This window comes from Erpetoichthys calabaricus, chromosome 7 (genome assembly GCF_900747795.2).
Source record: "Erpetoichthys calabaricus chromosome 7, fErpCal1.3, whole genome shotgun sequence".
Taxonomy (NCBI): domain Eukaryota; kingdom Metazoa; phylum Chordata; class Cladistia; order Polypteriformes; family Polypteridae; genus Erpetoichthys; species Erpetoichthys calabaricus.
In genome coordinates this window covers 454,049-470,852 of record NC_041400.2, presented here as the reverse complement: position 1 = coordinate 470,852, position 16,804 = coordinate 454,049, and the positions used below count along the sequence as shown (strand labels likewise).

Here is a 16,804-nt window from a genome sequence, read left to right as displayed (position 1 = left end):
TGAATGCACTTGGCGAGTTTGGATTTGTGTTTCTTGGACTTGTTCTTCAGTGGTTTGCCTGTTGTGTTAATGCAACTCCTTATGGGCCTTTTGAGCTCCCCGCAACTTATACATTTATTTTATAAAGATTCCTCGAGTGCATGTTTCTGATGGACCCTTGCACTTGTAGGGCCCTTGCTAGAGTTTTTGGGATTTTCTTTAGTTCACAACAACAGACAACAGTTGTATATCTGGAAAGAAAAGAGTGTAAGAGGTTAGTGGGGACCTTTGGTGTCAGGTGATCTGGGGCCTCATACATAACGCCGTGCATAGAATTCGCACTATAACATGACGTAAGCGCAAAAGCCGAAATGTGCTTACGCACAGAAAATTCCAGATGCAGGAATCTGTGCGTTCGCCAACTTCCGCGTTCTTCCGCTACATAAATCCCGCTCAGCGTTGAAATAAATGCACGTGCACGCGCTTGCTGTCCCGCCCTGACTCCTCCCAGAATTACGCCTCTTTGAATATGGAAATCAATATAAATAGCCCTTAAGCTCTGTGAAAAGGCAATGGCAAAAGTATGAAGAAAAATAGAAGAATTTCAGTGAATACCAAATGGAGGCAAAGAAAAACGTACAATTTGTTGGTTTAAACAATGGGGTAACCAACAAAAGGAAGTTGATCGAGTGACATAGCGTGTCGGAGAAGCTCAAAAGCTCAAGTTCACAAAGTCGCACAGTGCCCAAAATAAAAAAAAGTTGTCACATATCAAAGTCGGCGTGAAAAGGCGACTCGTAGCCCACCGTCTGAGTGTCATATGAGAGCTTATTAGGGTACAGTTGAAAAAAGGCACACAGTGTGAAAAAAAAAAGCTAGAAATTTCCACTTTAAACCACGTAGTTTATTTTGTCATTAAAGTAGAACATCATAAACTTCATCTTAAAATCATTTAATTTACAAGTTTCTCAAATCCCATTGTAACTAAGTAGCACGTTAAATGCTTTGTGTTGTATTTGATCTTATCTGTGCTCTATGTGCCCAAATCACTGCGTGCTCTTCCTCCGACAGGACACAGAATCCATTACGTTCGTAATATTACAGCTCTCTGAGTAATTAAAATACTGAGATGTATACGTGATATCATTTTCATGATGATATGAGTTAAAGCACGTTATTAAACATGGGAACACGGTGGCGCAGTGCTTGTCCATATCTCACGCAAGATGCATGCTGCGCCATGTGCGACCTTCGATGAAATGCTTTATTACAGAAGTACTGTCTTTTTCAAACGTACTAACCTCCAATTCCTGTCCTTACTTTTCTTTCTCCAAATACCCAGTCGCCACACAATCAGCTCTGTAATAGATGTTAAGCCATCTGTAAGCTTAGAACGCCGATTCTTCAAAACGTTTAAGGAACATCGAAATATCTTCGTAATGTTTAATTATTCTATCCATCTATCCTTCCAGTGTCGCACCAGCCACAGCATGAATACAGCGCGAGGCAGGAACAAACCGTGAACGAAGCACAAGCTCGCTAGCGCTGCGGCACCGTGTAGTTAAAGTTTTATCTGTATAATATAATCAACATATTTTGCTGCATTTCATCTTAAAAGTGATATTGTCATCATATGTAAATACAGGCTTTATAAAGTGGCTCAGGTTGTGCAATAGTATAACTGTATCATAAGTACAATTACCTCACGGTAACTTGCAAGTCCAAACAGTTCTACCAGGAGTGCTTGATGGACTGATTGAGTGCGTTTGTGAACCGCGAGGTCCGAACAGGAAAGGCTGTGAAGCGTTGGTCAGATGAGAGCAGTTCAAATAGCGAATGGCTGAGGCAGCGAGTGCTTGATGCTGTATCCCGATAATTCTCTTTCCAATCTCTGTACATCTGTGATTCACACTCTGATATAAATACTCCGAGTGGTGCAGTGAGAGTAATATGGAAAAAGATGATCCGCTGTGGCAACACCTAACGGGAGCAGCTGACAGAAGATGAAGGTGCAGTGAGAGTAACAACGCTAAAGCAGTTCTGGTATTTAGAATAGTTTGACCGTTATATTGTTACAGGTTAATTACAATCTGATGCATTAAACTAATAAACGATATGCGGTTAATTTCAGTGTATGTATAAAGCCGCGTCAGGGATGTAGATCTTAAAAAGAAAGGGTAACCACTCAGGAACAGTAGCACTGCTTTGACGCTGGGTGCCGCCAGTCTGCAAAACCAAGCAGAGAACTTGCATACGACAGGGTATGAGCTACCATGGAAATGTGCTTGGCTTTACGCCAAGCGTAGGTTTTATACATTGTGATTTGAACGTGGAAACGTTTGTACGCAACATTTCTGTGCATACGCACCGTTTATACATGAGGCCCCTGGAGAGGGAAGGGGGATTGCGGCAACTACAGGGGAATAACACTGCTCTCGGTGCCATCCTTGGGAGGATCCGTGATCACTTGCTCACACACTAGTGACCGGAGCAGTCTGGTTTTATGCCTAAGAAGTCTACCATCAACCTCACTGAGGGTTCTTATGTAGTGAAAACACGAATATCGGCAGAGTTTCTTTGCAGCCTTTATCGATTTTCATAAATCTTTCAACTCCTTTGATCGAGCTGCCCTGTGGAGCACCTGGAGACTTGGCAGGACTCCTTCAAAGTTGCTGCATATCACGGCCAGCCTGTACGCTGGTACTGTGAGTGGCATGCAGAGTGGAGATAGACCCTCTGTGTTTTTCCCAGTTGATTCTGGGGTCCGTTGGGGGGGGGGGGGGTGTTCTGCTCCTACTCTGTTCAATGCTTGCATGGACTGGGTGTTTGGGGGGTCATGGGGTCCAGCGGCTGTGGGGCACCTGTTCACTGATCTTGACTTTGCTGATGATGCTGTGATCTTCATGGAGTCAATGGAGGCTCTGAGTGAGGAGTCTGAGGGTCTGGGCTGGCGAGAGCCAGGCCTTTAATGACCTCTTGGGCACAGCCATCAGCAGTGTGTCTGTCTGCAGAGAGAGTGTCGACCTCCTTGGGAGGTTTACTGACCTCGGCAGTGACATTTGTGTCTCTGGTGACCTTTCCCATGAAGTCAGTAGATGGATTGGGGGGGTCATGAGGTTGCTGGAAAGGGGGTGTGTGGCCCCCCAATATCTGCAAAAGGACGAAGGTCTGAGTCTTTAGAGTCCTGGTGCTCCCTGTTTGTGAGACATAGATGCCAACCAGTGATCTTAGATGAAGACTGGACTCCTTCATGGGTGTCTCTTCAGAGAATCTTTGGGTGCCGCTGGTTTGACTTTGTGTTGCTCACGGGGTCCCGAATGAGGCACATGACCTCAATGTGAGGGAGCGTCAGTTACGGCAATGGGGCCCGATTCCCTGAGGGTGGGACTGGACCGCCTGGGGATTGGCCAACTAGGATCCTGAACTGTTTTGTCATGTGGTGGATGTGGCCATGCGCTTTACCAGTGCCCTGCTCCCCAACCTGATCTGATGACAAAATAAAACTTGATGGGCTGATACAAAAAATCTAGGAATGTATAAATATAGAGAGGTCCATCATTGTCACATGTGGAATGCACAATGAAATCCTTCCCTGTTTGTGCAGGTTGCCACTCTAAAGTGCCATCATTAGCTAGTAGGACAACTTGACCCGGAGACCTCGGTCTGTCTTACCTGAAATACCTTTGTCATAACCCAGCAGCTCTCAATGGGATGTTGTCATGCATTCTGTTAGTTGTGCCCCTTCAGTCGGCGCGCTGTTTGCTTAGCCACCCTCAAGTGTGCAGTTGTGACCAGTGCCAGTCTGAAGGCAGGGTCTCACTCTGGACTAGGCGCACTACAGATGACAAGACCTGTCATGGAGCAGCAGAACTTGGACCGGAGGAGCGTCCCTGCTTGTCCTTTACGTAAGTCTGTAATGTGCGGATGTCTGTGTTCTGTCATTTCTCGTCATGCCCGGCAGTGGTGGTGGCGGTGGCCTTTCTGTGCTTGTCATTGACCCGGGCAGTATGAAGCCTGCCAGCAGCACAAGTGCTTGTTGGTTTCTGATCACAGTCCGGGTCTCCAAGCTGACTTCCTGTCCGGCGCGCCTTAGTGGGACGCGCGCCACAAGTCGCGTTTTCAGCACACAGAGGGGCTCGTGCAGCTCCACCCCCGCGGGCGAGACGTGACTGCATTAGGTGCAATTAGCTTAATATGAGGTATTGCTGCCAAATTTTAATTCCATTCGCTTCTGGCAGTTTTGGCAGAGCAGTGCAAAGCTGATGTCGGCTTTAATTGCTCGATGCAAACAATTCCTGCACTCGGGTGAAACAAGAGATTTTAAAATGTTTACAATGCCTTTCAATTGTACCTGTATGCTAATTTAATTTAATTAGGGCAAAAACATGAAGTGGTCATCAGTCCTTGATTAAGAATCCTGCAGAGTGGCTTTTAACACGTTGTCTGTTCACTCAGGCGTTTGTCGCTTTTAGAGCCGATCCACAATGTCACCCCGCTTCGAGTTAATTACCCACGACTACTGAAACACGTTGGAGTAATTATTGGCAAATGTACGAGGCTGGCGCAGAAAAGGAATTTAATGGCACCCGGGGAATACGTGTGCACGTGTACTGAAATGCGGCCCTGCACCGCACACCCATAAGACTTGTTTGACATGAAAGCCACGCGGTAAGCACGAGGCCAAAGACTTGGAGGACAATCCCTCTAAGCTTTCATTTTTACAGGATGACCTGTGAAGGGGCCACTTGGTTGGCTGTTTTCATTCCCGACCTGGGGGGCCTGTTTTAGAACAATCTGGAAGAGAACAGGCCACCGTCCTCCAGATGTGTTATAAAGACTTAAGCAGGACCTCCTGTGCTCCACACGTCAAGACGCTATATAACCTGACATTCTTCTGAACACTGACTGGCAGCATTTCTGAGCCTTGGCACCCACTTTTGTTGTGGAAGGGTCCAGTGGTGACCCTGTGCTCATGTTAGGTGTTTCTATGCAGACCCCAAACTGTCCATTCCTGCTCTGTTAAGCCACACTGCGATGCAGCTCCACTTGTGGTCACCTTCAGGGTGTCTCTCATTGAAGTTTCTCCTTCTTTCTCTTATCTGTAGAAACTGAGACCCCAAGGCAAGCAGAGAAGTAGTTTGAACATTTAGCCACTCGGTATGAAGCGACGTTACCTAAAGAAAGGTTCTTAATGTGCCAAAATCTGAAGCAAAGTACACTGACGTTACAACCTGGATGGACAGCAGCCGAGCCGTCCAGGCGCCCAGCCAGTGTGCTTAGATGGTGGTCAGGTGGCTCTTTCACACTTGCATTGCACTGGTGGGCCGGTAGGTCTTTGATCAGGTGTGGCTCCTAAATGCTGCTGCTGAGCCCTGCACTTGTTATGCTGGTCTTGTGCATCCTTACTGTACCCCTTGGATCAGCTCCCCTCTCATGTGCGGGCCTCATGTCCTTGAACCAGTCGCCATTGGGCACAACCTTTGTTCTCAAACCTTCTACCAATCTGTGTTCTACTAGGGTGGCCTGGGCTAAGGAAAACAATGTCTTTCGTCTCTGTAGACCGACCCCAGCCTGTGGTTAACTTGTCTGTTTGAGGCGTTTTTCACCTGGTGGATGGCAAACAAGCGAGCCGATGTAGTACTTCAGCTGAGAACTTACAGTGCAGAGTTTTCTTGTTTGACGTTGTTCTCGACCTCGTGCTTTATCACACCTAACAAGTCCAGTAAGTCACCATATGAAGGGAGATGCACCAAGCGATTGTTCAAAGTTCATCCTTGTTACGGACCCTGTTGCCAACAGGGACCCCCTGCTGCTTTTAATGAGCTGGCCTTTCATGGCCTGACAGCACAAGGTGGGAGTGCCCAGGCAGAGAGTTTGGAGTGCCCTGCCATGACACTGACTGGCCTGTCACCTCTGTCAATAGAAAGACATTTTAAAAAGGCGTATTTAATTATTTTTATTTATTTTTTTTTAAATGTTTGTGGATGTCATGGCTGGCCACCGTGCAGCTGATAGTTTATTGGCTCTTTATTGTCCAGCGTGCCAATCCACTTGCCTGGCCTCGCCGCTCTCCAGCACCACAATGAGTGCATGAGTAGAGCCGTCGTACCTGACCTCTGAAAAATGGCAGAACGTGTTCATCTTGGCAGAGATGACAATAAAAGACTACTTGATAACCCTAAGTGATGTGCCCTATTTAAGCCCAATCTGTTGAGAATTAAGAGGGATGTAAAATTTAAAGCTGGCATACTGGCTTCCAGGGTGTTCGAAGTGTGCCCAAACTGTCCAAGTGAGCACACTAAGGGTTCCTGTGGCACTCCGTTAATGGCAGTGGGCCTCAGTTACAGTGCCATCCGTTAATTGTACAGTGGCGCTAATGGACTACGCCCCCGTGGCAGCGCTGCTGTTAGCTCACTGGAGCTCCTGACTCCCAAACCCGCTACGTAGCGTTGCTCACGAGTTAAACATTCCTGCGTTTCGTAGTGACTTGGCTTTTGTTGGTTTATAGGAAATGGTTTGTAGTGTCAGAGCGATGGACTGTCTGCTCCTTGGGGTGACTCGCTATCCTTAAAAGGGTGGTTTGCCTTTGCCACACCAGTTGGAGTAGCGAGTGTGACTGAGCGGATTTACCGTTTTTATAGGCGCTCCTTCCTTTGGTGACTCATGCCTGGCTGATGTCACTTGTCCAGCACCATTGCAGTCATTTCAACGGGCCTCAAATGAGCTGCTAATCCTACTAAATGTATCAGCTGATCACTTAACGTGACAATGTCTTTGTGAATGTGAGGGGTCATTTCAGTGTGTTGCGTATTTCACTTGTCTCTGCCTGACTGTTCTTTTCTTTTCTGTGTTTTTCAGCCTTAATGGAGGTTTCATTGAAATGCAGTGCATGAAGGGTCACAACAATTTTGTAACGTGTGTGTGTATCATTGCACCAAGTGATGCCCACCCTGAAGGGCTCATTGCCACTGGAGGGAATGATCACAACATCTGTGTCTTTTCACCATGCAAAGCTGACCCCCTATACATCCTGAAGGGGCACAAACACACCGGTAAGTTTCCTGTTGTAACTTGGGTAGGCCCTTGAGGTGCTTGTGCAAAGTGAGACTGAGTGTGGTGTCTGTGAGGGGCCGGTGGTCCGTAGCCTTGTGCTACTAAGGGGGTGCCAAACCGAAAACTGCTACGTATAAAACAAGTGGCAGAGTGGGGAGTGATGGGTCGGTGCAGAGGCCAAATGCCACGATTCATCACATTACAAAATTTAAAAATGGGCAGACTGCTGAGCTGAATAGTTGGTTATGAGGGTTAAGGAAAATGAACCAGGGTGGTCTCAGATCTGAAATGTCACTTTGAAGAAAGGGCCTGCTGGGTACACTTTAAAACTAAACCAACGTGGTTACATTGGGTAGTGAAATGCCCCATGGGTCGAGTCTGTACCCGTCAGTTGAGGTCACCAAGTGCAGACTCAGAGCGAGTGTATGTGAACAGGCACAGGAGGTTAAGTGGAGCACTTTCAAAACGATTGGCATGAGTTACGACCATATGATGCCATTAATATATCTGAGAGCTGCCTATGCGACAGTGAAGAAGAGGAAAGCGAAGGCTCCAGTGAGATGCATTCCTGAGGGTCTGCAGCCAGCAATAAGAGGCAAAGGCCAAACCGTCACGGCCCAACTGCAAAGCTGTGTGAGTTTGTGCTGAGCAGTCTGATGATGAGACTTTGGATTCCTTATCCCTGTCGTGTTTCCTGTGTGCCTGACGCTGCCAGGATAGGCTCTGGCCTTTGTGACCCTAACAAGGTGGGCTAGCATGCTGTAAGTGGCTGTTGGCAGTAACTGGGCTCACTTTGGAAACCACTGGCTTGAGGCAAGTATAGCGTCTTCTCAAAATGCTTCAAATCTTGGTTGTGACCGTAAGAATTGTTGAATGTGTGTCATTTATCACGCTTCAGCCGTTGGGATGGCAGTCATTTAAGTTTCTGGGCACTGTGCTGTCACAATAACGTCACATGTATTATTAAGAAAGCCGACCAGAGAATGTTCTTTTGAATCAGCTGAGGAAATTCAGTCTCCCTCAAGCAATGTCAGTCCCATTCCACACAGCTGTCATCGAGTCTAGAACTTCAGTGCTGCCTCTGCTCAGTCTAAGGTCTGTGAAAGGATCATAGGCCGAAACTGACTGCACATTGAAGTCTATATGAGTCCAGGATAAGGAAGAGGGCCTCAAAGATCACTGCTGACCCAACCCACCGAAGGCATCACCTGTTCCAGCAAACGTCCTCATGTGGTGAAAGCAAAAACGACCCATCGGCTAAACACGTGCAGTTACTCTGACCAATCGGCTCGGAGCTTCTACTCCGTTATCTGTGTAGACCTGCACACCGGACTGCCTGGACAGTTTAGTCCTACTTAGTTTTTTTGTATTGCCCTTTATCATTTCATATTTTATCTTCTTGTATTTATCTTTTGTATTCTGTGTTGTCCTTGTATGTTGCACCAATACTATTGAGACAAATTCCTAGTGCACAGTAGTGTGCCTGGCCAGCATAGTGAACACCAATTGTGACTTCCATCATGGCCAGTGACCTAACGAGTCACAGATTATTATTAGAAAGCGTTAATCACAGCTATTTGTAAATGTCTGACCCTCAGTGCTCCGCTTTTCATCCTGGTGTTTGCCATCCTGCTTATCAGCACAAAGGCCCAACACTGATGTTGGAAACACAAAGGGAGGCCACAAAGCCAGAAATGCACCCAGGCATGTTGGCCAGCTGACCGCCGTGTGTGTGTGTGTGATCACTTTGGAAGAAATACTTGATACTTATCATGTGCTGTGTCCTTTAGTCTGTGCTGTTTCAGCTGGAAAATTTGGAACGTTGTTAAGTGGCTCATGGGATACCACAGCAAAAGTCTGGCTCAACAACAAATGCATGATGACCTTAACGGTAAGCGCCATCCTCCCTCCCTCCCTCCCTTAGCGTTCTGCAGCTCCTGATTGTGCCTGACACCCTTCCTCTTGTCTTCAGGGTCACACAGGGTCCGTGTGGGCTGTTAAAATATTACCTGAGCAGGGACTGATGCTGACTGGCTCGGCTGACAAAACCATCAAGCTCTGGAAGGCCGGAAGGTGTGAGAGGACTTTCACAGGTAAATATGGACATGTTGTTGGTTTGTTTTCATTCGGTGAGCCTGTTTGTGGTGTACAAACCCCACCTTTGTAGCCAGCGTTCTCATTAGCGTTCCTTGGTTCAAAAGAAGGTCAAGCTGGCTTGAAGTCCACTCACTTTCTGCAACTGTTAGGCCTGCTTAGACAATGCAAGGAGTGGAGGGAATGTACAGTGGTGGGAAGTTTTCTTCGTGGTTTATCGAGGAGGTCTTCTTCATCCAAACACTTGCACCAACAGTGCCCACTGCACATGGAACAAGCATCTTCCAGAAATGTACAGATGGCATTGGTGAGCAGCATCACCGCCTCTCCACAATCCTGGGCATCCTTTGGAATGAGACCCATCCTTTCCTTTCATGTCATCTCAGACCACTTTCTCAGTAAGCACGTCTGTCCTCCATGGCCTCATCCCTGGGACGTCTTCACCTTATCACCCTCTGTCTTTAACTCCACAACTCCAAAGCACCTTAGTCTTCCATCTCCACACCACCATAGCCGTCACCTCCCACATTAAGGGTGTGAATTTAACTTAAAATGTTTTGCCGATTTGAAGATGAAAACCATTTTAGGATATAAAATTAAATAAGATTAGCATCTAACAACAAAGAGAATTGCAAGATGGCATCGGTGTGCAGTTTGACAAGGGAATGGTAAAGCAAATCTGACTCAGATCAAGTATTTTACCTTTTTGGAGACATGTGGTGGCTAGGATTGGCCAGCAGTGCTTGGCTGAATGGGCTCTTCTGGGCACCAATTCTACAAGTGACTTTTGACCATACAGTTTTTGAAGCCTTCCTCATCAGTCTTCCTTATTTTGCCTGTGATGCTCGTGATGAGAACTTGTAAATAAAAGAAGTGTTTCTGTACTGAGGATGGCCGACAATACAGAATTTGTTTCTGATCTGATACCCAAGGCACCGATGCCAACGTCTCCATGTCTGCTGCCTCCTTGGAGGTTTGCAGCAATAGTCCAGAGTTTTGACAAATGAATTTAAAGCTCTGTCTCTACAGCAGAGGCTATCTGGAGGGGCCTGTATTCTTCAGGACCCTCACTATCTGTCTTCCTTTGTGTGATGCATCTTTGTTTTTACACACGTGGAGTCTTTTAGTATCTTCTTTTTTATGTTTATTCGCCATTTTGTGACTGTTGTATGGTGGCATACAATGCAATACAATTTATTTTTATATCACTCAAAATAGCACAAGGAAGCCATTAAAAAAGAAAAAAGATCTCCCATTACTCGTGTCGCGTCCTATCCATGTCCATTATGCTCAAAACGTGCAAAAGTGCATTTATTGCTAAAATATTGTGACTTGTGTACTTCGAGAAATTGGCACACATCATAAACAGGAAACACATTCCCATATGACTGTGCTTTTGAATTGATGATCTGCCTCTCTCGGTTTTTCATTGGTCAAGGGTCCTGTCTTCAGTTCAGAAGCACAGTATTGTGGGAGTGCGTTTCCTGTTTACACTGCGATATCTTGGTATTGACATCTGTGCCCAACGACAGAGAGCCACAAGCTCAAATGTGGATTCACTGTTACTTTGGAGAAGTTGGGTCGGTGGGATTGGAAAGCTCTGTTGGGCTGAATGGACTGTTTTGATCAAAATCGTTAGAAATTTGATTGCCAAAAAAAGAAAAGCAGTCTAACACAGTGGCAATACAAGTAAATAGAAATAAAATATATATGTTGTATTTGAAAGAATTGTACTTCTTAAACAGGCTGTTTGTTACTAAATGCACAGACCACAGATATGCCGGAGTATCTTTGACCTTCACGTTGGGCGATGTCTCCTGTCAGTGGCAGCCTTTCAGCCTGGTGCTTCATAGCCAGCGTGTTAGCCAGCAGGCCTCAGTCGCCATCCTTGTTTTTTATTTTTTCTTTTTCAGGTCATGAAGATTGTGTGAGGGGGTTTGCTGTTGTGAACGACCATGAATTCTTGTCTTGCAGTAATGATTCCAGCATAAGGAGGTGGCTAGTGACGGGGGAGTGCCTTGAAGTTTATTACGGCCATACCAACTTCATCTACACCTTAGCAGTCTTCCCAAATGGCCAAGGTGAGTAATGCTGTTGTCTGTTGTTCTTTACTCTGTTCCATTTTATAGGAATGTAGTCTGACTGACTGATCGACCAGTTCTTCTTGTTGTGCATTTGACGAAGTCAGAGCAGAGGCCCGTCAAGGATTTTTTAATCCCAGTGTAAAGCAGCCTTAAGAAAGGACCACCTGGAAGCGCACACTTTTGAAGTCTGTTGTTGGGCCTCCTGTACGATGTGTTCCGTGTTGTTTGGTTACTCTGCCTTTTTGGCACAGTTGTATTTCCCAACAAGTGGATCAGCGTTTTTGTTTCTTTGAACTGTCTATAGCATCTGCACCAGCTTCTAAATTGTCAGGGTGAGCACTTTGACTTTCTAAGCGAATGCACAGGTAGGGATTACTTTTAACTGCACCAGGTGCAATTTCTTGTATTTGACAAAACTGAGCAGCTGCATACAACAGCCAAGATACCTGGCATCACATCATTGTAAAGGGTCTCCCTTTGCTGCCAGTTTGCCCTGGCAGTAAAAACAAGACCCACAATGCATTCTGACATGAGACCATAGACTCAAATGCAAACCGTCGTCTTAGTGGTCTAGTAAGGCTGGGCCCATCATTCAGCTGTCCATCATAGAAATCATCCCTTCCTTTTTAGTGGTCCAGATGTGCTGGGTGGGAGCACAGTGTAAATTCCTGGACTGAGATTCCCTGCCACAAGAACCAATAATTCTGTCTCGTACTTTATTGACCTGTGGCCAGATACTCCATGTCCAGGGTACAGATATTTTACATTCTTGTTCTGCCTGGTTTGTCAGGCACTGATGCTGACATCTTTTATTATAACATTTGAAAAATGTGGACAAGAACAGGCCATTCAGCCCAGGTAGGCTTGCCAGTCCTCTCCACCTAATTCTTTTGAGTTTTGAAGGTCCCTGCTGTCCCCTGGTCACTTATTCCACGTGTCTGTGGTTCTCTTGTGTGAATTAAAAACTTCCTAACGTTTGTGTGAAATTGACCCTCGACAAGTGTCTCACTGGGTCCCTGTGTTGTTGTTGACGACTCATTTTAAAGGCTCAGCCAGGGGAGAAGAAAAGAGGAAGGCCTAAGAGAAGGTTTATGGATGTGGTGAGAGAGGACATGCAGGTGATGGGTGTGACAGAACAAGATGACGAGGACAGAAAGATATGGAAGAAGATGATCTGCTGTGGCAACCCCTAACGGGAGCAGCCGAAAGAAGAATAAGTAGTCTCGATCCACTGGACTAATTTGTTTGATTGTTTTAGATAGATAGATAGAACTTTATTATAAACACCTGAGTCTTGTCACCTCTTAATCTCCTCTCCCCCTGCAATTCTGGAATCGGACTGCACAGAGGACTCCAGATGAGACCAGGGTCTTGCAAAGCTTGAGCAGAACATCAGGGCGCTATATAACCTGACAGCCTGTTAGCCTGTTAATGGCTTCTGAACACTTTCTGGCAGTTGACAGTGACGAGTCCGCCATGACTCCAAAGGTCTCTCTCATCAACAGTATTTTCAAGCTTCAGACCTCCCATTGCACATATTATTGATCAGGTCATTTGTGTCCTTCTCAAAGACGCCCCCTGTGGTCTCAATAAACAAACACCCCCTTTACAGATGCAGGACATGTTTTATATTTAAAGGGGTCAAAGTTTAATACTGAGGGGTCCACATGCTGGACACGTCATGGGCCAAATTAGACCTGAGTTATAAAAAGCATCCTGTGACTTTCACAAAATGGGGTTCATGGTATCTGTGCCCCCCTGTGCTGCTCTTTACTATTTTTGATCCCCCCCCCCAAACTAAGAGTGCCACTTGTTTCTTCCTCAATCCACAGAGTGCTGCTGAATGACTTGAGTTTGATTGAGTCAAAGCACAGCTGTGTAGCCACGAAAAGATGTTTGGGGTCTGATCTACAGAAGCGGGGGGCGCACGTGGGTGATGTCTCATGGATGAAGAATGGAAGCGCTGATTTTAATTGTACTTTATTTAATACCTAATCAAAAAAAGGAACTGTTTCTGAAGACACAACACCCACCTATAGTTCTCTTTCTACAGAATAAAGCTTAGTTTTGACTGTGGCAGAGATGAGGGGTCTGGTGGTCACGACCATGAAGTCCCCAGCAACACACAGGGTGGTGGCTGACTGGTAGCTCGGCTGGCATCACCAGTGGTCTGCCATGCAGTAGCAGGAGAGACGAGAGGCTTTTTCTGAGCACTTCTTTGTAACCCGGATGTCGCCATTTTGCACTTGTCAACTGTCAGTTCCACAGGCGAATGTTGGACTGGGATCTGTGCAGAGTCGCAGGTCTGATGAGCGTTTTTTGCACAACTTCTTTCCTACAATTAGGTCCAAATTGACCCAACAGGTACTGTGGGATGCATCCTTTGGGCATACAGGTGATTATTGTTGCAACACATTTTTACAGCAATTTAATTTTTTTTTTATATTTAAAAAATGTCAGAAATGCAGTAAGTAAAATATTGAATGGAAGTCGTGCTTTCCCATTTGATATCACCGTTGATGTTGTGAAATCAGAGTTTGGTCATTCAGGCCTGTTCATCGTAACATGTGATCCAAAGTTGTCATTTTTAAGTGTTTTTCCTTCTCCTTGGTAGATTTCATTAGTGCTGGTGAGGACCGCTCCTTACGGATATGGAAAAAGGGCGAATGTTGCCAGACCCTCCGTCTTCCAGCTCAATCGGTGTGGTGCTGCTGTATTCTGGACAATGGGGACGTGGTGGCTGGAGCCAGGTACTCTGCTTTTTTTTAATAATTAACAAATAAGCGTTGACATTCTTGTGCTTGGGTGTTGTCCGTCATGGGAGTGATCTGTAGTGATTACTGCCAGTGATCATTTACTGTGGGCGGATGGTGCAGAGCAGCTTTTCAACTTCAATTTGTAGATCCCTACGGTTCCAGGATACCTTTGGGATGTTTGAAGTTATTTCTTCACGCCATGTTGTGCTGTCACACACTTGCTTTTATAAGTGAGGATGTTGTTAGGACTGCGTCTGGCAGAGCTTTCTCTCCCCAAGGGGCTTATGATTGTGTCCACTGGGGTGTCACATTCCAAACATCAAACAGAAGCCCTAAAGCCTCCTGACGGCGTCCAGTTGCTCCTGTGTCTTGGTTGACACTTTGAGACTGCACACATCTTTAAGTCTTCACAGACGTTTATTTCACTTTTGGGAGTTACTGTCCTCATCGCTGCCTTATACAATTCGTGTCAAGGCCAAGGCTGTGCTTATGAGTGTTTATCGTCCTGAAAGCCGACATGTTAAACGCATGTTGATGGTGACTCTTACATTCTGGATAAAGCCACCTATTTATGTATTTAAATTTGTTGCATTTTTATTTTTTAAGCAAGTCATCACCCTAATGATACGCTGGACTCCACGACAGATAGCCACCACAATACACCCGTAAGGACTGGACAAAGAGCCTGAGGTCAGAGCACCTGAAGAGCGATGGCCATTAAATGAGCTCCTACCCCTGAAAGAAAAGCCGAACGTCTCCAAGCACATGGTGTCTTAGCACACACTTCTGGAGACATTTAAGAAAACGTAGGAAGCTAAGCTAAGAAGACCAAATTAGATTGTTCACCTCGATTAGGTGGCATCACCCCCGTGTGAGACAGTCTGCCTCGTGGCTTCATGGGTTTTTAGGGTATGGATATCCAGTCCTGAGCTGTGCCAGAGTTACTGGGAAGTGTGGCATGTTTCCATTTTGGCCCTGGGTCTGTGCCTTTGCACTTTATTTTAGCTCAGTCTCGTGGCTCTCAATGGCTCGGTTTCTTTACTGAATATCGGCGAATGCTCACCACAGCGTCTCTCGAGTGTGCTCTGGTATGTGTGGAGTGAACTTTGTGATACGGGAGCTGCGTCTCTCTGCCAGGTCTTAAGGTTTTTGTTTCATGTTGGGCCTCATGCCCTATTGGGCGCCACTCTGGGAGATTCCCTTTCTCAATGAAGTTTTGAAATAACAGAGCGACTTCTTTAAACCTTTCTTATCACTGGCACCACTTTAAAAACATCCAAATGATGGCACCTCCAAGGAGCACAGCAGAAATCATGACATTCACAAATGGATTTGTCCAACTGTGTTCTTGATGTGCCCGCTCATGTGGCGTGAAGCTGTGAAAGTTTGTAATGGGATGTTGCAGGTAAAGTCTGTTCTTCCATGTTTCTAGCCTAAAAATTATAACGGACTGTTCATTTTCCTTGCTACGTAATTACTGTTGGGATACTTTGGTTGAAACTTTTTATTGTGTGGCAGTTTAGAAGTTTGTTTTTCATTACAGCTGTCTACATTAATGTTTTTCACAGTTGGAGAGGTATTGGCTGAGCCGCCACGTGGCACTGCCTGCTGCCTGTCTGTACTCTGTGCCTCTTTCAGTGGGAAATGTGCAGTGTAGCACTGCTTGGCGTCTGTGGCTTTTCAGCTTTCATGCTCCTTTATTAACTTGGAGTCCAGAAGTTCTGAGTGTCTCAATGACAAGAACATTGTCCCTGTGACCAGGGGCTACAATAAAGTCGCCATACCTCTTGTGAGTCCTAAAAGGCAACTAAAGGAGGTTGGCATCAAGGAGGCTCTGCTCTAATACCCCCAAGTCAAGTTTGCACAGTTGTGTGTTCACAAGTTCTGTGGGAAGTGATGTGTTCCTCACCATTGCACGTTTCTGCTGAGGTGGGTGTGGGACAAGTTTTTAATGCGGCCCTCTTATAATTTACAACACCGTGATCTTCATTTCCTCTTGTTAACATTTTTGTGGGCTCATTGGATCTCTAATTGCGGTGTGCTTACATTGTTCTATCTGTGAAAGCGGGCATTCCTGACGTGTGATTAGAGTGTGAGGACACCAACAGCATCAGATAAGGGTGTGCATACGGAGTGAATGTGACGCTGTCGACATGCAGCCAGGCACTCGGCCCACTCTCTGGGCCTGTTACCTTTGAGGGCTCATCATCTTCATCATCTCCATGCTGAGCTTTTCTCTTGTGCTTCATCATCATCATCATCATCATTGTGTCGGGGATCATCAAGTTTACCTTGACCTTGGTTTTCTTTTCTTCTCAGTGATGGCATTATTAGAGTATTTACTGAATCTGAAGACCGAATGGCGAGTGCCGAAGATCTTCAAGCTTTTGAAGATGAGCTGTCAAAGGCCACCATCAGCTCCAAAACTGGAGAATTGGGTGACATTAAAATTGAGGAGCTTCCAGGACGAGAACACTTACTTGAACCCGGTAGGTGGAGCAACTATGAATTCCTTTATTTGCTTTTCAGCCTCCAATAACATGCAGGCACATTTAGGGCACACGTGTGACAAAAAGGGTAACTGTTGGGAGTTTAGTGAAAATACAAAAAAAAAAAGTAAAGTCACAACTGGGCACGGCTGTGGAGTGTTGTCAGCTAACAGTCTTTAGTGTTTGATTAACTGACGATTGGAGCACCTTGTGTGTGTCGTAGAGCTGATAATGAAGGGCCTTTGTTTACATTAAAAAATATAAGCCAAAATTCTTAATTATATAATAAATGAAAATGTAAAACCTGAATGGCCTAGGCACAGTCCAGTGCCTGACAGTCTTATTTTGA

The 16,804-nt window shown here is 45.8% G+C and overlaps 2 protein-coding genes across 3 annotated transcripts in view; one reads left to right on the top strand and one right to left on the bottom strand.

The window, feature by feature from the left end:
* LOC114654528 (alcohol dehydrogenase 1-like) overlaps positions 1-16,804 on the bottom strand; it is a 247,194-nt gene that overhangs the window by 52,346 nt on the left and 178,044 nt on the right. The window lies entirely within an intron of this gene.
* Positions 1-16,804, top strand: part of plaa (phospholipase A2-activating protein) — a 43,718-nt gene that overhangs the window by 8,486 nt on the left and 18,428 nt on the right. Inside the window, exons 2-7 of the mRNA XM_028805133.2 lie at positions 6,838-7,031; positions 8,823-8,923; positions 9,005-9,125; positions 11,040-11,207; positions 13,825-13,960; positions 16,286-16,455. Coding sequence (XP_028660966.1) covers positions 6,838-7,031; positions 8,823-8,923; positions 9,005-9,125; positions 11,040-11,207; positions 13,825-13,960; positions 16,286-16,455 — 890 coding nt within the window. The remainder of the gene's footprint in view (positions 1-6,837; positions 7,032-8,822; positions 8,924-9,004; positions 9,126-11,039; positions 11,208-13,824; positions 13,961-16,285; positions 16,456-16,804) is intronic.